General features: G+C 49.0%; 1 protein-coding gene across 2 annotated transcripts in view; it reads right to left on the bottom strand.

Moving 5' to 3' along the window:
• Window positions 1–308: 308 nt before the first annotated feature.
• PDLIM1 (PDZ and LIM domain 1) overlaps window positions 309–24,420 on the bottom strand; it is a 40,143-nt gene continuing 16,031 nt past the window's right edge. Inside the window, exons 3-8 of one of the 2 annotated variants that reach the window (XM_083844955.1) lie at window positions 21,402–21,486; window positions 11,138–11,199; window positions 9,403–9,705; window positions 5,557–5,711; window positions 2,408–2,525; window positions 309–846 (exon numbers count right to left, since the gene is read on the bottom strand). In XM_083844955.1, coding sequence (XP_083701081.1) covers window positions 660–846; window positions 2,408–2,525; window positions 5,557–5,711; window positions 9,403–9,705; window positions 11,138–11,199; window positions 21,402–21,486 — 910 coding nt within the window. In that variant the 3' untranslated portion in view covers window positions 309–659. Of the gene's footprint in view, window positions 847–2,407; window positions 2,526–5,556; window positions 5,712–9,402; window positions 9,706–11,137; window positions 11,200–11,396; window positions 11,588–21,401; window positions 21,487–24,420 lie in introns of both variants that reach the window. The other variant, XM_083844956.1, reaches the window with a different exon arrangement.

The raw sequence follows: 24,420 nt of genomic DNA, 5'->3' as shown, positions 1-24,420 counted from the left end.
TCCCATCCCCAGCCCGCCAAAAAAGCTGCACAGTTGATCTGGACAGTTGGAAGCAGAGTCTTAGTGGCAGGTCAGCCTTACCTATGAAGAGGCTTGTGATGTTGTGGTGGTTTGTTTACTAATTTTTGGAAAGGCAGCATCCTGAATGTCTGGGGGTCTGGCAGCAGCTGGGCGACACATGAGGCCATTGTGCCCCAATTCAGCAATTCCCTCCCGCTGCTCCCCAGAGCAGGCACAGCCACGTGCTGGGCACCTCCATCAGGCACCCAGGAAGCCCAGTCCAGGAGAAAGTGGAGACAGCCGCCTGGTGGAGTCACCCCGTTTATTGAATGCAAACAGAAGGCAAATAACTGGGACATGGTGGGGCTGTGATCTGACTTTGGCCTCCGATTTTCCTGTGCAATTGGCAGCACAAAGGAGGAGGAAAAAAAAAAATAATCTGTGTATTAAAAAAAAATGTGAAAGAGAAGATGAAAAGAATGTTGAATGATTAGTGACACCTCGCGTGAACAGACGGGAGGATTAATGTGGCAAGGAAATTCAAAGCCATGCCTAGCATTCCTTATTGCAAACAAGATTCGGCAAGAGGGCAAGGGCGACACTTTCCAAGGAAGAGCAGCAGAGGAGAAACCATCCACGCCGGCCCCGCAGCAGCGCAGTTACTTTGGGAAGACAGTGACCACCTCGTATCCCTCCGGGGGGACCACCCGCTCCCGCGCATGCTTCTCGCAGTAGATTTGGTCTTCCACGAAGAAGTGTCCTTTCTGCTTGAGGTTGGTGCCACAGTCGCTGCACACGTAGCACTCGGGGTGACGCTGCTTGTCCCGGATCTTCACAAACACGCCTCTGGGGAAGGAACCAGCACCCTCAGCACTGGGCGCACACCAATGCCGTCCCCACCCTAGCCACCTCGCACAGGCCCGACCCCCTCCAAGGCCTACAGGAGACCATCTTCCCTAAGCGCACGCCCTCCCTCTGCTCGGGCAGGTGCTGACAGAGCACTTATACCCAGCAGGGGAGCCCTGCTCTTGAAATCATGTCCTAGCAAGGGCCTCCCTGAATTCCACAGGCCAGTCCTACCACCTGTAGCAGCATGAATCACTGTGGTGATTCAGAAGGCAGCCCACCGGCCTTCAGAGGCCTGGGATGAAATGAGGGGAGCAGCTTGGCCATTGTGTGTGGAACAGAATCCATGTGGGTCGACAACAACTTGTTTCCAGAACAAACCCAGAAACAATTGCCAGCACCAACAGAGGGGGGACGCTCTGCTAGCGACTGTGATGCCTGGAGCAGGAGCACAGGGTGACCAGATCCTGGCCCCGGCCTCAGACGCTGCCACTCGGGAGCAGCGGTCCCACTCAGCATGGGCCAGTCTGACTGGAAACCTTCACAGCTTGACCCAACACTTGATGAGGGAAACTACATAGCAACTTGTTAACTACCACCAGCAGCAGCACAAGTTGCCAGGAGTATGATTTCGTTCCAGCAGCCACCTATATTTTCCGTAATTCATTAGTTTTTACAGCTATTCATAGGCCTGTCCTGTACTTTCCCTCCCGATCTCCCTAGCTGACAGAGTAATTGCAGCGTTTGTGTCAGATTCACATTTACAGCCTATAGATTGCCTCTGTAATGACTCTGCCAGTCCTTGGCGATGGAGGCATGCCAGGACCACGCAGTTACAGGGTCCTGGGTCTCAGGAAGCAGTGTGACGGTCTGATCACACTGGAGAAATCTGAGTTATTCCATGGTGGTGCAGGGGGCTCCCAGCACTTGGCCGCTGGAGCCCGCTGTTAAGCTAAAGGGGTTGCAGGGAACTGAAGGAGAGAATGAGTGAAGAAGAACTTGTGGTTGAGGGTGAATAAAAGACATGGGCTGGTTCCCTTGTGCTGTCACCCGGTACAGCAGCTCTGTATCGTCCTTGCTGTGCTACAGGTCAGACGTACCCTTACAAGGACAACAAAAATTAATTTTGCCTCGGCACAGCAGAGATGTGCCGTCCTGCAGCAGAGCAGGGAGCAGAAGGCAGCTCTCCCAGTCCACACTGCCTCTGACTGCCAGGGCACAGCACTGCTGCATTGCTGGGAACACCAAGACATGAAAAACATTAAATACTGTCCCTGAAGGGAAAGGTCAGTTTGTTTCTGGGTGCTATAAACAGGTTTCAGGTAGGAAGCAAAACACTGCAGCCACAACTGCACTGGGGGTTGTCTCACAGGGACTTGCTTCGATACGGATCTGTAGAGGGAAACCCAACTCTGCCTTGCTGCAGGGGTTTGCAGGGTGAGCGCTACCAAAGCTGGTGAGAACCAACGTGCCTGGGCCGGCTCCTGGGGGTGCGCTGGAGGTGAGAGCTGAGGTGTGCGCAGACACACGGGGTGCCTGGGACAGGGACAGGCTTACTTACACAATGCCAGATCCACACTTGTCGCACATGGGCAGCTTCTGGGCATTCCCAATCGATGAGGCCACCTTTGTGGTGGGGGCCTTGACGCTCCTAAATCCAGATGGTTTGGTGGGGTCTCCTGGGGGGTGGAAGGAGAGTGCTTCAGAGCATGTGAGATGCGTGGCTGTAGGCTCTCCTCCTAAGCAGATGCTCTGCTAAGGAGGGGTGAGGTCCTTCAACACCAGCTCTGAGGCAGGGATTCATGCATGGGAAGGAGGCAAGGGATTTAGGGTGTGTGAGAAGGAAGGCGAGAAGGGACACAGCTGAGCCTGGCCCCGGAAAACCGAGGGCCTGAGGTTGTGGGCAGTAAGATGAGCTTCTGCCCCATCTCATCTTCAAAGCCCTTTGGACATCAGCTAATGTATCTTGCATGCACAGAGACACAAAGCAAAGCAAAGCCTCAGCTCCAGCCTCAGCAGCACCAGAGTCTGCCTGCCATGTCCTGAGCACCCACTCAGGGTCAAGCTGATGGCCAGATTTGGGTTCAGAAAGTGGAGGTGGGTGTTCTGGCAGACAAGGAGGCCTGTCAAAGCCTTTTTCCACTCTGCTGTCTGCTGTAGGATGGAACTGACTCCCCCACAACTCCTGGAGGATTTGTTTAACAAACCCCTTGTTGTTGCAGGGACACAGGGTGTGTGGCATGCTCCAGGGATGACACCTCCCTAGTGCAACCTCTCTGAGGCAGGGATGTTCTGCTGGACCTTCACAAGAGACATCTGCTGACCTGGATGCCTACAGGCAGTGGATCCTAGATGCAGGATAGGAGGCAAGCCTTCAAACATCTGCAGTGTAAAAGCAGCCTCTTACAAAATGACACGATCGGTACAACTAGCCTTATCTATATGACTTTTGCAAGAGGTTCAATACCAGGCAGGAAGGGAAGGAGGGCTGCAGAGGCTCCCACGACGTTTCACCAGGAACAGAGGAGGCTGTTGGGCAGGCATGTGCCACCTCACAGAGGAAGGCTGACAAAACCCTTCAGAGTAGCACCAAGCCAACATCAAACTGCACCAGTTGTTAGTGGTGGAAAGGGAAGAAGAACCCCGCAGAAGCTCACCCTGGTGACCAGCAAGGTCTGGGACATGATGCAGCCCAGGGCAGGGCCTCCGACAGATGAACTGAGGGGACAATTTGGGGCACTACCCACCCCACATTCCTGTCATCAAGCCCAAGTACCCCTGCATTGCCTCATGCAGACCCACACAGCACACTCCAGGCTGAGCTTACAGCCTCAGCATTTAGCCCAGGGACTTGAAGGAGCTCAGTGCTGAGATGCTGCTCCAGAAGTGCAATGCCCTAATGGGGACAGGAGTCCATGGACCCTTCAACCATGCCAGCAAGCACCAAGCCCCCTTCACTGTCACTGCAGGTGACCCTTGCTGGGAAGGGAGCAGCAGCAGCCACATTTTCAGGGTCTACCCTATCACCCCTGCTTGTTCCCTCTGCTTCGAACAGCACTTTGTTCACACCAATAACACTGACAGCACATTTTTAAATCTCTCTAGGGGAATCAGCTTAATAAAATACCCACAGGAAACATAACCTGTTCCACCCTGCCAAACACCCTAAGCTTCAGCGTGCAGGCTCAAGTCTAAACAGCGAGCAGCCGCCGTGCCTCCACGCACCAGGGCCCACACACAGACCCCAGGTCCTCCCAGCTGGTGTGGCTCAGCGCAGCCCACACCCCGGGGACCAGCCCCAGCCGGGGAGATGACAGCTCCCTGCTGCTGCACGCAAGCCATTGCCTGAAGACAGGCTTGGAGAAGGATCCCACAAGGGTGCTATCACCATGGATGTTATCAGTCAGCAGCAGTGGTGTTTGAGTCGGGGCGAGCGGTGTAGCTGGGGCACTGTCTCCTCTCGGGCTGTGTAACCCATGGGTGATTACAGCTCACTATGGAGCAATGCCCAAGCCTATCCCAGCCTCTGATCAGGCAGGCAAACCTCGTGCCAGAGAATCCCAGTAATGCTGTAAATCTTCAAAGACTGATAAAATAGAGAGGCTTTTGCTTCTTATCTTCTTCAGCACTACTAAGCACGGGGGAGGACCTCGGAGGCGTGAGAAGTCCTGGCTCCTCCAGTCCCTTCCTTGCAGGAGCTGAACCCTGAGGGGCGAGCTGCAAACACTCACAATTTAAAAGATGCTTTCAGGTAGGTATTTTAACATCAGATTAAAGACTCCAAAATCCTGGTTTCTTTCTTCCTATAATTTCCTTACTTCCTTCATTTTGCTGTTCCCTTTCAGATCACTCAGACCTAAGAGCACTTGGCTGAGCTGTTTCCCCTTCTGGTGAGTATCTCGGCACCAGGCTTTTGTTGGATGAAATTGAATGTTCCTCTGCCAAGCTAATAACACAACAGACAAAGTCTCAACTGGTCTAAGGGGGGAAAAAAGTCATTCTTCGAATTCTTTTCCTAATTATTTGTTTATTTTATTCTATTTAAGGGGAGAAGGGAGTATGATTTGGCTCCCACCTAAGTTAATCAGAGTTTTTATCTATAAGTCTATAGCCTTGAACTATACTAGTCCAGATGTCAGATCAAGAGTGCCAAGTAGCGTGAGGTTTCAGAGGTTCAAAGCTGTGAACTGATTGCTGTAACTCAGTTTCCAAATTTTTACATTCAGCTGCAGAAGTGGATCTCTTTTTCTTGTGTAGAGGGATGGAGACCAGAAGCTTTAGGACTCACTAAAGAGCTCTATCTCATGGTACCTTTCGAAGTCTTGAATCTAAGATGGTCCTTAATCAGTGAATATTATCCTAGAGGGGCAAAACTTTAGAAAGTGTAGAAGGGTTTTTGCAACTTTTAGAATTCCTTCTTGAGAACTAAACATTGCACGTGTTTATTTCTGTAGCACTTGGTCAATGAATGAGCAACAATAATAGGACCACAGATGCTGAAAATAACCAAGGAAAAGAAATTTAAGAGTAAAGTTAGTGAAAGAGTCTGTAGGTTTTTTTTTTGGAAACCATCTACACATGTTACCTTGAAGAAGCAACAGCTAAGAAAGGAGAACGAATTTTCAGGTGTTACTCTGAGACACCATAAACAGCCGAAGAAATGGCAAAAGGGAAGAGCACACCCAGGTTAGGTGTGCAGCAAGGGCTTACCTTTCTCTTCTGACTCCAAAATCTCTTGCAGCACCAGGAAGGAAGCTGATTGCCTGGGTGGCTCATGCGACTCTTGGTTCTCTTGGAGCATCTTGTAAACCTCAGATTCTCTGTCTATGACAATGCTGCCCGGGGGCTGGTTGTGCTGATCTAAGCTGAGGATGGAACAGAGCACATTCTTGTTAAATGGCTAAAAACTAAAGGCACTTCCTCCAGCAAAACCATCACGATGCATCATATGACTGAGAAATGAACGTGCAAAATGAAGGCAGAACAGGACGCCATGAGACACAGAGGTGCTGGACGTGCTCTCACATGACAGCTGCAGCCCTGGTGGGATTGAGGCGCAGGACCACCCGTACGCCCCACTGTCAGTAGGTCCTCACCCACTGACCCTGGCCAGCCCCTATGTGTTACCCCTGCTTCACAACTGCTGTGTGTTCCAGAAACTAAACCTTCCTGTCCAGGAATCAGGAAAATAAAGAACGAATGTGCTGAGACGGTAATCCCACGTGGTAGCTGTGTAATTACTGCATGGTCCCCACATGCATAAACTACCTCAGACTGCTAACTTAAGCTGCTGTGACTTTCAAATTCAGTACTCTTTATTCCATCAAAAAAAAAAAATCTTTGCAAGTATACTATGAATTGGTCCTGAAGGCCACCTTCACACAGTAACAGCTGTAGGATGCAGCTAAAAGGATCCTCTGATTGGGAAGAATTCTCTTTGGTTTTCAAGTGGGCATTATTATTTCCGTTTTTTAGGTGGAAACCCAGAGTCACAGCCCATTTACAGCACTTAACTAGGATTAATGAACATGTCAAGAGCAAGGAGAGATTTCTGCCTGCTAAAACTAAGCCCAAATTTCAGCTGCTTCCTGAGGCACTGTGGCCGCCACTCATGTCACAAGCAACTTGCATTCTCAGCCTAGAGCTTGCAGTGCTACTGCACAGCAGTAGCTCCACACTGGAGCTGACACAGTGGTCACTGTGCCACTGGCAGGGTCTTTAGAGTTAAAAAAAAATAATAAAGATGCCAGAGGCAATAGCTTGGATGTTCTCCATGTCCAGTAGGTACAGGACAAACCATGGGATTGAGCTGCAGGAGGATATTCAGAGTATCCCTTGGGAAAAGCTTTCCAGCAGACAAGACACCAAAATGCCATGGATTGCTGTGGACAGGTGAGCAAGCTCTGCACTGAAGAATTTAACAAAAGTCTGGACAAATATCTACTGTCTACTAGTTTAAATCAGTGGCTTAAACTGATGAAATGCTGGGGTAGGGGTTGGACTACGTGGCATGGGAGGTTCCTCCCATCCAAATGTTCTGCGGATGGAATAAAAAGTCTCTGGAAAAACGAGGTAAAAACTGACAAGTCTTCTCTGATGGCTCAATTACATAACACAGCCATATAAAAGTAAATGTGCTATTGGGTTTCACTATTCCTGCACCCTGTGATTGCCTGACATGTACATAAACATCCTGAAGTTCAGACTGAATTGCAGAGGGAAATCTTTTTCATGAGGAGGCGACTGCAGATTTCCATGCCAGTGTGCAATTGAGTCATCTGGGAGGTACTCTGCAGAATGAACTCTCCAAGCATCAGAGGTATAATCATTGCACATGCTATAAAATGCTATTTCCAAAAACAATTAGTTCATAAAATGTTTCCATCTTCAGTAATTCTCACTGGAGCAGGAAGTACATTAGACTTGCAAGCAGATGAACCCTTGAAGCCTGAATCTCGTTTACTGAAGCGTCTCACCCGATATAAAATAATATTTCAATTACACAGAAAATGGCCCAAGTTATCCCAAATGAATACATGCTCCGTATTACATTCCTCTTACATAAACTGATATACTGCTTCTACTCTGTATACCTACAGAAACATTGGACAAGAAGCCTGTCCTTACAGCGTGCATACCGAGAACGTTTCATAACCATGCATTCGAAAAGCAAAGGCTAAATCATCTTAACGCGCACAAGAGTCAAACAGAGCCGTCGCATTTCAACCATGCATTGTGGTAGTGTGCAAAACATACAGATCAGCTCTCCCAGATAGATACATTTGCATATAAAGGATTCAGAAAAACTACATTAAAAAAACTCAAACCCTAGAAACACCTCCACTTGTCAGGGCAGAGGGCTACACTACTTAAAGAAAATCTAAACAAAGCACATACACCTTTTGAATGGGCACAGACAAATGTATGTAGAGCATGCAGGATAACAAGTATCCCTATGTCAGCAGACGCATGGTACCTGCTGTCACCCAGGCACTTCACCTGCAGCAAACACCACAAGCTGGCGTCCTTGCTCAAGCACAGCAGTACCCTGACACAGCATTTTTGCAGGGGACAGCTTCAGCTACCTTTACTGGACTTCAAACTCCAGCAACTGTTGCTGGATTTCACTGCTTCTACCACAGGCAACTTGCAGCACTGATGGAATAATGCTGGATTACTGAGCTTTGAAAATTGGCAGGAACAATAAAAGCCACAAAGACAGCCTTGCACAGCATCTTCAGGAAAGCAGAGCATATTCATTACTAATGTGAATTTGCTATTTTATGTTAGCACATTTTGTAAAGTTTACAAGGGTCTTAAAGCCAGGCTTCAGGAAGGTTTCGTACTTGCTTGTGCCACAAAACAAATGCTGATGCCTGGGGCTCCTTTGTCAGTGGACATCAGCTCTCTGGCGCAGCAAAGACAGCCAGCAGCGTGCCAGCTCCTGGAGAGCTCAGCACTGACCACAGGCCTGAGCAGCGACTTGCTGCAAATAACTAGACTGAGAAACAATGTGGGAGCAAAACCACAGCCCCCCCATTATCACTTGGCTGCTGTCATACGGCAAAGCCTGGCTGTGGGTGCCCAGGGGCCAGGAGGGGACTGGGAGCAGCCAAGGAGCTATAAGTCTAATGCATGGGACAAAGACAAGCAGCTCCCTGGCCACACAGCAGCAAGACACTTGGTAATGTAGCTGGGGAACTGCTGAAGGTTCACCTCCTCTGAACAGTTCAGCCTTGGCTGGAGCCCTCCTGCAAGATGGCTGAGTGTGCCTTGTGCTTCATGTCTTGATACCGAAGTCCTCGCTGTAAAACCCCGTGGGCTGTCACTTAGAGGCACGGTCCCAAACCGCCACAAAGAGCAACCACCAAAGAGCACCAAGGCCTTGTGGTGCTGAGGCTCTCCCCAGGTCCTGCAGCCCTCAGCACACATCAGGCATCCTCCCATGGGCAAAAAGAGCCCCAAGAGCAGCCACTTGTGCAGGCAAGTGAGCAGGGGAGGGATGGCAACACAGCCCGGGTCCTCCACACACCTGGTCCCTACTGGGCTGTGCTAAAGTCATGAGCATTATCAGCCAAAGAGGGAGACCTGTGGAGACCTGTATCACCCAGAAATGAAACACTCCTCATAGCCCAGTGCACACCTGTGGCACAGCCAGCAAAATGAAAGCCACAGCTCACTGTGCACAGACATGTGAAGCAGCCCTTTTGGTCCAGGAGAACGACCAGGTTTCAAGATAAGACGCCCTGCACCCCCAAATCTGTCTGCTGCAAGCAACCCCTCCAGGAAAACCACCGAGCTCCCTGCTGCATGGAGTAACAGACACGTGGGCAGGCTGAAATGATGTTTTGGTGCTCGTCACGGCGCTGGACACAGACACAATGCAGAGAAAGCTCCCGTGGAGTCATGCACTGCCCTTGGGAAGGCAAAATGTAACCACTGGTTTCTTGTGACCACCAATGCTGTGAGCCACAGACAGCAACGAGGTACTCGTGGACACCAAGGTGTGGACGAGCGGATGCGCCGCACTGGCTGCAGAGGCAGCAGGCAGGTTACCTGGGGAAATCGGGGCTGACGGAGGAGATCTGCCCCTGCAGGGAATCCAGGATGTTGCTCTGCGAATAGAGCTGCAGGGGAGAATTGAACTGCACGTGCAGCACCTTCAGTCCCGGCACCTCCACCTCCACGGGGCTTTTGGGGCAGACCTGGGCCGCATGCTTCAGCTGCTCTGGCCCCACGCGGACCTGGCTGGGGACGCTGGAGGGGCTGTGCCTGCGCTGCGGCTCCATGCCGGGCGACTGCAGAGGGTTATAGACGGAGGCGAAGGGAGCCTGCTGTGCGCTCGTCGGCGATGGGCGGCTGCAGGCATGGGTGCCCACATGGGATGGACAGTATGAGTTGTGTTTGGGGTGTTTGGTTTTTACGTGGTGGAATTGAGCAAAAGATGCAGAGGAGGAAGAAAGGGAAAGAAGGAAGAAGTTAATGAAGAGCTAAACCGAATACACCAAGTGACATAAACAGAACACCATCTGTTGCTTGTGCCAGAGGGACACACCACTGAATACACCACTTTACATCAAAAGCTTCTAGCTGATGCTGGGACACCAGTCTCACACTCCAGGTGTGTCCACACACAAAGCGAAATGCAGCCACTCCACTTACAAAAGCAATGAAGACATGGCAGCAGGGGTGAGCACGAATCCATGGTCCTACTATCTAGGCATGACACCTTCACTGCCGCCCTACCCAAAGCTGGCCTGGGCATCCCACTGAACAGCAATATCAAGTCCAATACCAAAACGGCCATGCTCAGTGGTATGGCTTCGTCCTGCCCTCCCCATCTGCTCTGAGCCCAAACGCTACAATTTAACTTATTAGCCTCATTGACAAATTAATTGTCAAATAGCCTTGGCTTCCAGGGAGTGCTCTCAACTGGAGGGGACTCTAGGCTAGACTAGAGGTGGAATTTGACTGCCAAGTGGTCCCAGCAGGTTAACACAAAGCCAGATTTCCCTTGTCCCTGCTCTGCCTTGACTCAGATCTTGAATGAGGCCACTGAGGTCTACCAGAAGCAAATGAGGAGTGAATAACCTGTCCACCAGCTGCAGCACCATTTCTCTGCCCAGAAGAGCCCATACTGCTAGCTGGGTAAGAAGCTGGTTTCAGCCAGGAAAAGTTTCCATGCTTGTATTAAACCACACTCTCAGGTCTTTGTACTCTGCAAAAGCAGTGTCTCAAGTTACTTTTGTCTCCTTAGTCACAAATCAGAAATTTAGTCAAATATCTCCAAATATCTCCAAAAGCATGGATCTTGCAGCTTTTGTTTTAGAAGTAGCCAAAGTCTTCCAGGCAGCTAGGTACTGTTATACAGAGACTTGGGGCAGTTCAGCAGCACAGCCAGAAAGATTTCAGAAAGCTCCTGGCTCCTGGTTTATAGCTTCTATTAAAGAAAAAAAAACAGGAACCTTGGACTTCTGGGAAAAAGCCCTGGTCTTGGCAAAGCTCAGGTGCAATCACAAACATTTTAGGGTTGGGACAATTTTCAGTCCCATACATAAAATCACTCACACAGGTATAAAAGCTTCAGCTACTTTTTAAAACTCATGTGACAAACTGAGTTTGATAACAAAAATAGAAAGATCCAAGCCTGTCTGTGAACGCCAGGCCAGCCGGGAGCTGGGACGGACGGATGTGCTTCCTGCGCTAACCGTACCCTTCCTGCCCAGCACTGCCCGCGCAGCCAAAACAAGACGTCGACTGTACAAAGCGCTCGTAACAAGCTGTCAGGCACCTGTTCAGACCAGAGGGCTGGTATGTCATGCTGAACGCACGCGGAAACTGCGTCGGTCTCTGCTAAACAAAGAAACACAAGAGCGTTAATTTCATTCCTGCACCGCATGAAATGCTCCCCACTCCTCTGAGCCCTGCCCCTGGGTGCCACGTCTGCTCCTTCCCCTGTCCTGAAAGAGAGCTTTTTGGGTTAAACCGGGACCCTGCCAGCGAGCCTCCCCCAGGCCGGGCAGGGAGGGAGAGGCGAGGGCAATACTTACGGCTTGCTAGGCTCGGGGGCCCCGAGTGATGTCTTTGACTCCACGGCACTGTTGAAGGTCTGGATGTTTTCTGAGGAGTAGAGGCCCGCCGGGCTGTTGTACTGAGCAGTGATCACTTTGGGGGCAGAAGCCGTGGCAGCAGTGAAGGGGACCGCGCTCCGGTTGTGTGCGCTTCCTATGTGCCTTATTTCCTGCATGCAAAGGAGCAAAGGCACAAATCAGAGGTGCTCAGGCGTGCGGGTGGGACGTGGCGGGCGAGCGGCTGCTGCAAGGGTCACGCTGGCACGTGGTGTCACCTGAGGAGCACGCCACCCCAGACCTGACCGCCAAAGCTGGCAAGGGTCCTCCAGACATCAGCAGGACCCCCGTTCCCATCCCCGTTGGCCAACACACCCCTCCTCGGGCTGGCACTTAGAAGGTTTTGGAGGTGATGTACCGGGAATGCAAGAGCTCAGAAATATGGCCAGAGCAATTAGCTCCAGCTGCCACATGCCTGGGAGCTCTGCAAGCCACAGGCCCCACCTTCTCACATGAGACTACAGATTGTAAGCATTCTTTGAAATCCCTGAAAGCAGGAATTCTATGGGAAAGTGGAGATGAGGGCCAGAAAGAGCAGCACTCTTCAGTGGCAGCTGAAAGACTGGCAAGAGATAAGGGCACCCCGAAAAGAAGGGTTTTGTCATGACTACAAATGCTCTGGAGTATGTCTGCTCCTTCAGTGAAGACGGGGGTTCACAGCTGTCTTTCATGAACAACTTTGGTCTCTCTGGACAAGAAATTGCCACAGTAAAGGTGGGAAGATGATCCTTGTTAAACAAAGCATTGTCCAGAGGCAGAGACAGCTAAACGCCTTGACAAGACCAGAGACTTCTTTAGTACCAGAAATCACCCAGATGTTCTGGGTTTACAGCAAACCAGAGGCTTCCAAAGGCATTAGTGGATACTTTAGTGGCCAAATCCAAGTTAAATTAGACGTGACATGACAGTCTTCCAAATTGCAGGCTGCGCTAACAAAAAGGGGGAATTTTGTAACCCCAGCTCCAGTTCAGCAGTCTGGGAATTGCAGCCCTGGGGCAGAGCTAACGACAGAAGGGGCTTGTTCCTCCTTGACCAAAGCAAGGTGAGCACAATTGGGCCACAAGAGAGGAGGAAGAAAGTTCACAGAGGAAGCTGAAATAGCCAGGGCAAAAAGATGGCACCAAAACGTGCATTTTGAAATGTTCCAGCCAGAGGCTGGGAATGGCTTCGTTACAGGGCTAACGCCCAATGGCACAGGATGAAACAGGGCCCTTCTCAGCACGCTGGGCTCCCAGCTCCCAGCCCTAATTACCACAACCGGTTTCCCTCCCACTCCATACACACGCTGACTTCGACAGCTATGAAGTGAGCCTTCACTGCCCTTTGAATGTCTCACGGCACTTGTTTGATAGAGCTATAGTTACAGAATAAACACTCATTAGAAACAAGTATGACTAAATTCCCCTACAAATTTTCCTTTAAATCACTTATATGCCCCCAGATTTCCTTATGCAGCTGGCTAGCCTTCCCAAACTTACAGCTGGGAGTCATCTTGCTCCATGGCACACATCAGGCACAGCACAGGACCCTTTACAGAAGAGGAGCGTAGGTCCAAACTCGCTCATGAGTCACAAGTCGTTTGAAATCAGTGGGGCAGCTTGAGAAGTTCAGGTGTGGGGTGGCAGGACTGCTCTCCCACGACTTTCTGGCCAACACAAATGGAAGTCAGCCACGAAATTTTCCCACACACCAAAGGAAGAAAGACCCTGGAGTAATTAGCTAATCTCTCTTTGTTACAATCTCATTCAAAGCACATAACAGGGCTCATAAAAATAGTCTTTCCCATGGCAGAAACTGTGGGTATTAGCAAAAAATAATCATTACTTCAGCATGTAAATCACACCATGGGGAAAAGTATCAGTGATCTTTTATCAGCATTAAGTGCACATGTTAGAACTCTATTCAGAGGCTGCAAGCCAGAGAGGGGATATGCTGTGCGTATGAGCAGTTGGTTTAATGAAAGACAGAGGCAGGAGTTTTAGGACAAAGGGGTTATACTTTTAGGTCACATCGGCTCAAAGTTTAAATCATGTCACAATCTGTATTATGGAAACATTTAACTACTAACCAAGAATTACAGAAAGGGAAGTAATTTAGGGTATTTTTTTTTTTAAAGATCTGGTTTCCTAAGGAAGTAAGGCATCTCGATTACATGCTTTGTATGCATGCAGGCATGTTTCCACCCCACCAAGGACTTCTGAATCTGTCAGCCAAGCCCATATCACTGTGACAGAGTGACATAGGCCTCAAGGATGGTTAAGATCCTACAAATATTGAGAGAATAGGCAGCCAGACGGAGAAAAGAGACCGAAATCACGTTAGTGCCTTGACTCCAAGAACTGCAAGTTGTGCTTGGGCACAGAAGCCACAATGGGGATTTTGGCCCACTTGTGGCCCACCATTGTATAATGGCATCCAAGTCCATAAAAGAAGCTTCCAGAAGTGTCAGGACATCTGTAGCAGCACTCATGTGGCTAAGGTCCACAGGAGAATATAAGGGAGTTTAAAATAGCTTAGATAGAGATAGCTGTGCTGAAGGTGGTGTCTGAAGCTTAGGTTAGAAAAATCCCATCTCAGGAAGAATGTAGGTCTGTAACCTGAGAGTCTACAGACAATATTGCAAGAGCAATAACATTATAAAGGGTGTTTGGATAATCCAAATTCTCCAGCGCTTCCTGTCATGCCGTGCTGCTTTTTCTGCTTGAGCTGTGGAAGGAATTTGCAAAGAACAAGTGCTTTCATGTACCAAAACCAAGATGAAAAGATAACTTCTTCTCACTGTCAAATATATTTACATAGTGATTTGCCAGACTTGCCAACCAGGCCCTGTGTTGGGCATTAGTTTTGTGAAAGCCCCAGCTCCTGAGATCATTTGTTTATGTGAGAATCTCTGATTTAACACTGGAAAAAAAAATCAGAAATGTGGCACTCCCAAGCACCTGACCACCAGCAGGCAAGCAAAAAACATTAACACAAAACCACCAGGATGCCGTGTGTACTTGCGTGGGGGCAGTGCCAGATTTAGGCAGTTGAAATTCTTGGGGTCTGCAGCATCTCTGCAGCTGCGTATCTTCCAGGACCAACCCAAGAGGGGGCAAGAGGCATCATGTGCAGCATCCCCAGTGGGAGCATGGCCTGCAAGAACACAGCAAGCAATGCTCTGCTCGTGGAGGGAGAGCCAGCAGTCAGACACATGGAAATGCCGGGCTTGACCCGCTCTTTCTTTCTCCATAGCACAGAGGAGTGTGGCCAATACTTTCCTGAACTGTGTCTTCATGGTGGCTGGAGGGTGGCAGAGACTAGGGTAAAACATACCAGCAACTGCACAGACATCTCTGCCAGCACGCTTCTGAATTCAGAGTGGTCTCATTTTGCTTCCTTTTCAAAATGATGTGGCCTTTCAAGGAGAAAAGAAGCCACATAACGAGGTTTGTAGGACCCCAGTTCCAGTTCACATCCACAGATCTCCTGCCGGATGGGTTTTTGGGGCAGCCTTTTCCGGGCAGGGAGCCACCAGCCACTTCGGTGCCAGCTGCGGGGACGGGGAAAACGTCCGTGTGCCGGGGCAGGAAGCGGCTCAGCATTTCCTACCGCGCCGGCGTCACGGGGAATTATCTGGGAGAACAATGGCCCCTTCCTCCTGCTCGCGCCAGGCCACGCTCGGGGATGCCCGAGCCTGTGAAATCCCCTCGACTGTGCCTGCCCTGGTGGCCGGCTGCTTCCCCTGCCACTCATTTCAGATGCTGAATCACAACTGAAGGCCACTTGAGGCACTGCCTGAAGCTCCAGGTCATGGAGTCAGGTTAGCACAAGGGACTCGCTCTTATTTTATGCTACAAATTAAAAAAAACAGCACCCTGCAAGTTCACCAGCAGCAGCCTTGTAGGCCCCAAACCAGCGCCAAGCCTGCGGCCTCACCGGGCTGCAGAAATGGAGGTTCAGGGCAAACGATGCCAGCGCGTGCTCCTCGAGAGCCACGCCAAGAGGAAACACGATTAAACGTTTCTCAGTCCAACTGTTTACTCAGCTCGAAGAAAATGGGCCCCTGACCAAACCTCAGCAAAGGAGAGTGCTGCAGTCATGCTCTGGGTGGGGAGGGAGAGCAGAGACCGGCAGCCAGAGTGCCCAGCCCCGTCCTTGCCCTCGCGAGGCTGCGCTGGGAATGAAGACAGCCTCGTGCCCAGGGAGCGCATCAGCCAAATGCAGCAACACCTCTGCAGAGGACATCTTCACGGCAAGCTCCAGCTGATGCTGCATCCCACCAGCTGCAGCTGCAAGGAGAAATGCCTTCATTTTCACCTCTCCCTCTGTTATTGTTTGGGTTTTTTTCAGCTATGGAAAAAATCTTCTGCAATGCTTTGAAATCTGATTAGAAATTAGGAAGGGTCTGGGGCTCTGTTATTGTAGGGGGGTAAAACAACAAAGCTGGCTTCCCACATCCTCTCCCTCCGAGTCCCCAAAGCATTCCAGATCCATGCGGTAACGCCTTTTAACCGAAAACAGCGGGTCACCATACTTTGTTACTTTATATACCTATTGCTTCATACATTGCCCACGCATGCAAGGCCTTATCAAAGGCCAGGCCAGCCACACACCCAGTTTCTATAGCCCCAGCCTTCTCAGTATCCAAGGAGATAAAACACACAAGGCGGAAACAATGACATCACTTGGCAAGGACGGGGATGGGGACGGGGACTGGGACGGGGCAGGCACTCTCTCAAGAAGCCTCGGGAGGACAGAAGCAGCTGTCTGTTCCTGCCATCCCACAAGTACCCTGATTCACCTCCAGAACTCCCCTGGCTACATGTCTGGATGTTATTTCTCTCTCTCTCTCTCTCTCTTTTTCTCTCTCTCTCTTTTTTTTTTTTTTTAAGAGCATTCTTGAGTTTAAAAGCCTGTATCTTTTGTGGTTAAAAAGAGGTGGTGTCAAACTGAGAGCTTTCAGCTTTTTTGGAAACAGTCCTGGTGTTGACCACCCTCAAAACTGGTTTCTCTCGGCTCACTTCCTACATGAGCTCACCCAGAGCAAACAGAGACCTCAGCACCATTGACCTCAGTGTCATACAAACACAGGAAAAAGACAAATCTTCTCCTAGAGAGCCCGAATCTGGCACAGCCTGAGGAATAACAAGTTTTATGGTTCGTTTTACCAATGGGCAACACAGCCACGCACAGCAGCCCGTGGCTCTGGAGCTTAATGCCCAGGCCAGATTACCAGAGTGTGGCAGTTCCAAGTTATCCTCATCTCTGGTCAGTGCCACAAGAACTGAAATCACTTTGGTCACCAGAATAAGTTGCTCTCCCTCACTTCAACGACTTTTATCAAAAAAAAGTTAAGCAGAAAGGACAAGCAGACATTATTTTAATCTTTCCCACCATGGTGAGGAAAAGCTCTTGATGGGAAAATGACACTGAGTGATCGCCCTCATGATGTGGGTGAGAAGTGCAAGTGAAATAATTGAGTAAATATACGAAGAAGTCTCCGTCATTTCCTTCCCCTGATGTTGCCATAGCCACATCCAAAACAAAGCTTGTTCAGCCCCTGAGCCATCACTGCTGACAGGCTGCTGCACCTTTCGATGAAATGTGATTTTGTCATCACTCTTGCCTCGGTTTGAATTAATTTAGAAGGATAAAGATAATGGTAATGAAACAATAATAAGGCTGTAGCTCTTTCATTTGCAAAGATCAGCACAGACAATGAAGTCAGTCTTAGGATTCAGGACTTTGGGGAATGCATGGGAGGTTGTGGAATGTCTTTTTTTTTTTTTTCCAAAGACACTTAAAAGTATCTTGAAGTTGCATTCCAAGTAAGGGAAAATACTTCCACAGACAGACGCAGTATTTCACCAAGTATCAGCCTCTAATAGGACTACAGGAGTAAACAAAAAGCCTGTTTCAAATAGTAAAAAGTGTGGAAGCAGAGATCTTAATGTCTATTTAGTCATAGAGTTCGTGACAAAAAAAATAATTTCTTTTGTAAGATCATTTGCAAACACTTAAGTTATTTAACTGCCCAAATAAAACGGGAACAGGAAAAGAAGGTGGACATGTGCTGTGAGAAGTTTCAGTTCAGATGGTGAATTTTGGGAGCAACATCAAACAGAACCTCATTTTAAGAAAGGGGGGAACTTATTTGAATAATTGCAGCCCAATCTCTTCAGCAAAGGCTTTAAAGTTTTTTTGCCTTTTTTTTTTTTTTTTGAGTCTGCAGTAACTCTATTTACATATACGATGGTGTTCCTGCATGTGCACGAAAACTACGAGAAACATCTTCAGAGGACCCTGGATCAGGCCATAAATGAACTACTTGGACTCAGTATGTCTTATTTTCTTTGGTAAGTGAATTAATAAGTGTTCTGTATAAGGCAGCTGCCAAGGAAAGCACATGGGTTGTTTTCACTGGCGAGGCAGCCAGAAAAAAACCTAAACAGCTCAGACAGCACTGCCTTCGAAGAGTCAGCTCCACTCACAACTTCTACCAGTTCTATCGGGAAATGAGATCGGCACCTTTGTGGGGAAATTCCTACCAGTTTGCCACACTGGTATATAGGCACAGCACCTTCTGCACGCTGCTGCTGCTTTGCAGCAAGCCTGGCTGAGGGCTCTGGGCACACTGCAAAGATGCAGCCCCAGAGAAACGCGGCCAAGGGCTCACCACGGATCTGGCAGAAGTCAGCACGCTGCGCTGACATCATGCTGCGAACAGACAGCCCTCGCCACTAAACCTTCCCCGCTGCAGTCAGCTACTGAAAAAGGAAATGGGTGTACATTTAAAAAAAAAAAAAAGCACACCTTAACACTTGATGGTGTTCATGCCACTTTCCCTTGGCACAGCGGACTAGGATGTTCGGGCACTGTGGAGCAGGAAGGGTAAATGGCAGCTTGTGGTTTGGAGCCATACGGCTCACACTGCTATATTCCTCTGCTCCAGCCCACGGCCACGTGAAGGAAAGCCCCATGCTCCACACACCAACAAGAACCACTCACATAGGCCACCACAAATGACTTAATTGGCTTTGTTTTCAAAATAAAGGGAAGAAGAAAGGCAAGAGTTCTGTGGGAGCTTGACTGTTGCTTTTACACCAGGAAATAAAGCTCTCCTAGTATCAGCCATAACGAAGGCTCAGAGCCTAATTTTCTGGCAACAGGTGGCTCCTAGTGCCAGATTAAAACAGGGGTCACTGCTTAGATACAAGATGTGTAACAGGAATCTTGCCACAGTCAGTTTCTCTCCAAATTCTCCGCTGAAGACAGTTAAGGGTGAGTATCACAGACCCAGCTGTGCCACTCTTGCACGCTGGCAGCATCAGGGTACATACATAGCAGCCAGAGCCAGAGGCAGGGGTAGGGCTAAGGCTAAGGTTTAGCGGGAATGCACTCTGCAGCCAGGGCTATTGATGAATCCTGCACAGTCTGATCTTTGTGATGCCCTTTACTCGGACTTTAGGAAGCACAGCATGACTTGTAAGTCAAAGACGAGTTAAGATTAGTTCCTTACACCCTTGTTTCTTCCAGAGTTGCAGCAGGCTCCCCCAGACAGTCAAGGGCTGACTCGTATGCAAACAGCACTCTGAAGTGCCCCTGAGGACATCTGACTAAAGAAGAACTATTGATTAGGGCTAAAAATGCCAGAGCAAATGATTTAAACTAAGAGGTGATGTCAGGGGATTAAAATAGCCTATGCGTAATGTTTGACCAGTGGCGGATATCTGTCCAGTGACCTAGGCTGGACTGGGGGAAAAGGGGTGGTGGTGTGGTGGCTGGTGGCAGGGGGGCTGCAGCAGCAGGTGCCTTGCTGCAGATAACTCAGCTTCGTGAGCCAAGTTAAGTTCCTCCTGGCATGAGTAGTGCCCCATGTTTAATTCCAGGGTGGGAGAAAGGGTGAACATTGAGCTAAATTCTGGTTAATGCCCGGGTTAAGGTCTTGTCACCAGGGTGAGGTCTCCTGCTGAATCCTCTCCTGCTAGGAAGCTTCCCCCAGGCTGGGGGGGTTTAAGCAGGGACTTCCACTGCCTCCCCCAGTATGCAGGATCCCATCCAGCCCCGTGCTGCAGTCACGACCTGCACAAGGCTGTAGGAGAGGATGCTTTTACAGGGCTTTTTCTTACTCAGCTCTGCTGAGCACATTGAAATGAACACAGGGCTTATCAGGTTGGTTGCATAGATTTAGGTTTTGGGCTACAACCCTTATCTTTGTTCAGACCCAGGCATCAGGTGATTTCTACATCTAGTTCCTCCTGATTTCTGCCAACATCAATACAAGGATCACCCAGGAGAAGCAGGGCTGCAGTGCATATACATACTCAAAGCCATTGAAGGCTCTCACTTTGATTTCTACAGGTCACGGTGAAGTTTCTGCTCCAGCTGACAACAGGCACAGACACTGCGGCAGGACCACCTCTTCCTTTGCCCTGTAGTGTTGCTTGAGTTGCACTTCAGAAGCATGAATTTTCTCTGTGTGTTGGAGTTTGGAGCCTTTCAACACTGAGCTCTGAAGAAACTCACTGCTGGTTCTATTCAAAATAGAGTGCTTCAGGGAGATTTAGTGAGCAGTGAAATCATGCCATAAAGCAGTTGTATGGTCAGATTCACCAGCCAACACTGGGTTTTACAAAGCACCAAGACAAACTCTGTTGTGTTCCAAGATGAACTGCCAGCAAGGCACCGAGTTATCTTTGCCTTTTATGAGAGCACTAGATGAGGTTATTTTCAAAGGCTGTGGGTTATCCACCTTTCCCAGAACATGCTGTTTAAACAACAGCCCTCTGCAGCCTTGCAGGGGAGCCTCTGCCACACTTTTGGCAAGAGTTGGCCCCACAGTCTTGAGGTTTGCAGCAGAGCATCTTCAGAGCAGAAGACACAGAGCAGATCCCAGCTCAACAGTGTGATAGGCAGGTGTCACTGCATGGCCCCAGCCCAACCTAAGTCCAAACAGCTCAGTCTCGCACTGTGGCTTGGCTAAGTCATGAAATACCTGCAGAATGCAGCACCACGCTCTCAAGCCAAGCAACACACAGCAGCTTGGCGTGAAAAGGAGCATGGATCGATCCCAAGCCAAGGTCTGGGCCGGGCATTGCTGCACACATGCTACTTTAGGTTCGGGTCCTTTCCATCCCAAACAGACATATTAGCACTTAATTAATTGCAGAGTCAAACTATTTTTCTCTTTACTCATTTTGCTAGAAAGACTCACAGGGGAAATGTTCTAGGGCCAGAATCCAAGTCACTACCCCAGTGAAATCCAGAGCAATGCCTTTGATTTTAGCACAGCTGTAGATTTCTGCAGTGTAATCTTCTGAGCCTAGCCCAGGCAATGCCCTTGCACAGATCTCTGTTATTACTACGTTTACTTGACAGAGGCAGCAGACCGATGAAGCAAGGCTACCAACAGTTTACAGAACCAATCTCCTAGAAAGGAGTTGCAAGATCTGCCACACAGATAAAAATATAAAAGGCTGATATATTTCTCTTCTGCTTTTTCCAGGGCTAGACTGCTGATAAGAGTCTACTAGTAAGAGGAAAAAAAAGAGAAGCAAAACCAGAAAACATTGCAAATCACTTTACTCTCCTCTCGAGACCTTTCTTATCTATGAAAATCAACAGGCTTCGCAACGGTAGTGATGATTTATTGAGCCACACCTCCACAGTGCCGTCAGTGTGCCCTGGGACAGGTGTGAGCATGCACATGGCAGGAGACACCACCTCCGGCCCAAGCAGCTTACCTGCGGCGAGGTATCTGACTAGCTCTGACCATGTCTGTCTGTCTGTCTCTGCAGGTTTCCAAAGGAGGTATGGGGCACACGCTATCCCCAGTGTGACCAGTGGAGTGACACATGCTTGACTCCTTGGAGGATCAGGCCAGAAACTGCTCCAAAGCCAGCCAGGAGTAAGTGGGAACAGGAACATGCAGATACTGTTACTTACCTGGGGCTGGGAGGCCAGATTCATCTTATAAGGATGCGTCTTCCCCTCTTCGTTCACAAGCGGTGACCAGACTTTTGATTCCGTTCTGCAACACATGAATTTTCAATAGTTAACCTACTTCCATCACAGAGCAACATTATTGTTATTAAAGGATTTGAAGTTCATTAGCTAAAAACATCTCCCCCAGACTTTTGCATACAGCGCTATCCATACTGGAGGGAATCCATACTAGAGCCTCATTCCAGGTACATAATTTGGATGACTGAGTAATGCTGTAAGAGGTCCTTGGATCAATACAGGATCTCAGCAGAGACTGCCCTGGCTCGTCCTTTGGGACTCCACTGGCGACACAACAAGCATGGGCTCCAGCCCAGGCAGTAGAGCTGGGAGTCACCCAACAGCAGAAGCTGGAAATACCCCTGGGATGCATATCCTTTAACTAAGTGGGACAATTCAAATTACTGTGTGTTTCAGCTTTTATGGGTAGCAGGGAAACGGAACGATTCTTGTCTGTATTGAATATACAGAGAACATTTTGTTCTTGAAGTTGAGCTGCCGGAAATATTTCTTGGTTCGGGTCTCCAGAATTTCCTTATTTATACAGTGGTATCCATGCAGAGCAAACAGAAACGTTCGGGAGTTATGAAAAAATGGGTCAAAGTCTGCGATGGGACTAAGAACTGAGACGACATAATGTGTCCAAGGGAAAGTCTGCCTAACCTTTGCTGCTCTGCGGTCTGACCCAATTACTCACAGCGGCCTGAAACACAAATCAAGATCTGTGACCAAAACCAATCACTTCTACCATCATCATTCTGGAGTTTTGCTATGCCCCAAAGAACAGCAGACAAGCAAGCAGTGAGGGAGAATTAAGAATTAGGCTTAGATTTGCTTGAGATATTTTATGGGAAACACATGCTACCTAAGTTTCTCGGACATACAGAGAGCAGCTAGCATCAAGGAGGGACCAAATAGCGCCACTTTTGCAAACTTTTTAATAGTAGGGAACAAGTTGCTGTAGAATTGCTGAATGAAACCCATTGTTGGATGTTACACATTGCACAATGCAGCAACTAGATAGCTGATAAACTCTTAGGATGAATTTTGAAAGCCATGTCCTGTTTTGACAGGAGATCCTGCAACTTTGTGACTCTGCAACTGCAGATAGATGTTCTTCCCAGGTATCTGTGGGGCCAGGGCCAGCTACAGTTTAAGTTCTTAGTTAGCAAAACAGGAATGTTTCCACTGAGAATTAACTGGACAACTGGAAAGATACTTTAAACAGAAAAGGCTTATAAAACTGACAGGGGTAGAGAAACAGGGCGTAGAGCTTCCCACAATAAATTCAATCTCGTCTACCCCATTTCTCTAAAAGCCCTCCAATGTCAGTACATTTTAAAATAAAAACAAGCAAAAAAGCCTAACTGTGGTACATGTGTATACTCCAGACACTTGCTGCATAAATAGTATTTTAATGCTTAACATCCAGAGGGTAGCTCAGTGGGAGGAGATGGGAGCCAACACTCTTACTCAAGGAAGAGGAGAATTTTTATAGGACATTTATTTACCTGCTACAGCGGCTATTGCACTCTGGACTTTACCCAGAAGAAACCCTGATGGAAACCTGCTGTACTGTACCTGCTGTACCTCCTTTCTCAGCAAAATTTACAGACACAGGTCACACCTGATAGCATCCTTTACACACCATGAGTCAGGCAGAGCAAACCTTTGGCTCTGGGCTATTGCATCCTGTTGGCACAGCTGCAGTGCCAATAGCCCACAGCCTACCTCACCCAAATCCTGGCATCTGATGCTCTGGAGCACACACGGGCTGACAACTATGGATGTAAGAGCTGCATGGGGTCAACTCTATGACAATCTGATCATTATCTTGTCCCAACAGCTGCTGTTGCTGGATGCACAACATACCCAAGGTGAGTATAAAACAATCATTCCCACCTTGCTTCTGACCACCGGTGCTTTAAGGGGCCAGAGGAACCAGCAGCTTTACCAAGATCACAGCTATCAAGCGTAACAAAGTCACAGACACCTCTCGGATGGTTGGCTTTTGCACTTGAAGACTGTATTTGCACAGAGGGAAGCAGCCCATTGACCAGAGCAAAGCCTTACTCTGTGGAAATCCTTGGAGATCACATGTGACTGAGTTTTCACCTCTTCTGGAAATACAGGGGGCACAGCAAAGCACATGGAAATCAAACACCCTGCCAGCCAGGCTGCAAGCAAGTGGACGCTGGCTGGAGATGAAAAAGCAGTTCAGAAAGCATTAAACACTTCAGCTGATTTCTAGCATGAGGCATCCCTGGTGCCAGTTCTCACTAGCCCTGACCTAAGTATTTTCCACGCAGTACTTTCTTTTGCAGCAGCTTAGTGTTACCAAATTTCAGAAGCACCGAAAGGCCTTTTTCAGACTGCAGATTTAAGCTCGGAGCAGGCCAGTGTACAAGCACAGAGCAGAAACCTCCCCTCAGGACCCTGGGTGCTTGCTTTCATCCCACTGCCCTGGCTCGGAGCATTGGAGGTGGCACAGCGTGTTGGTCTCCACCTTTTGGGAGGCACCTTGGGCTAGTTACCACAACCAAATTTGGGTTTCTGACCAGATTTTTCTCCCTTTTTTAATAGCAAGGCAAAAAACCCCAGTTTGATTCCCAGCCTGCTGCCATTCCAATCTGTCACTGGATATAAATGGAAGCAGCAAGGTCACTCCAGGCTTTACTTTCAATTCAGCTTAAAAGTTATCCAAGCAGAAAGGTTAAATAGCCCATGCGGTTGTCCCTCTAAGGCAAGGAGGACAAAGCTTCCCTTTGTCTTTACAACAGCTGTCACAGAGCCCCTCACTTGCTCTCACAACACCCATTTATGGCCCCAGCAAAGAGGAGGCAGCTTTGCTGTGGATGCACTGCCTGGAGGGGCCAGCACGGTGCGTGTCCTGTCCCACCACACCACCCGTGGAGCTGTGATCCCAGCTCTTGGCAAAGGTCTCCTGCCTCTGCTCCCACGA

The sequence above is a fragment of the Anser anser genome (genome assembly GCF_964211835.1).
Source record: "Anser anser genome assembly, chromosome: 7".
In the NCBI taxonomy this organism is placed as follows: Eukaryota; Metazoa; Chordata; class Aves; order Anseriformes; family Anatidae; genus Anser; species Anser anser.
This window is presented reverse-complemented; position numbering and strand designations above follow the sequence as displayed.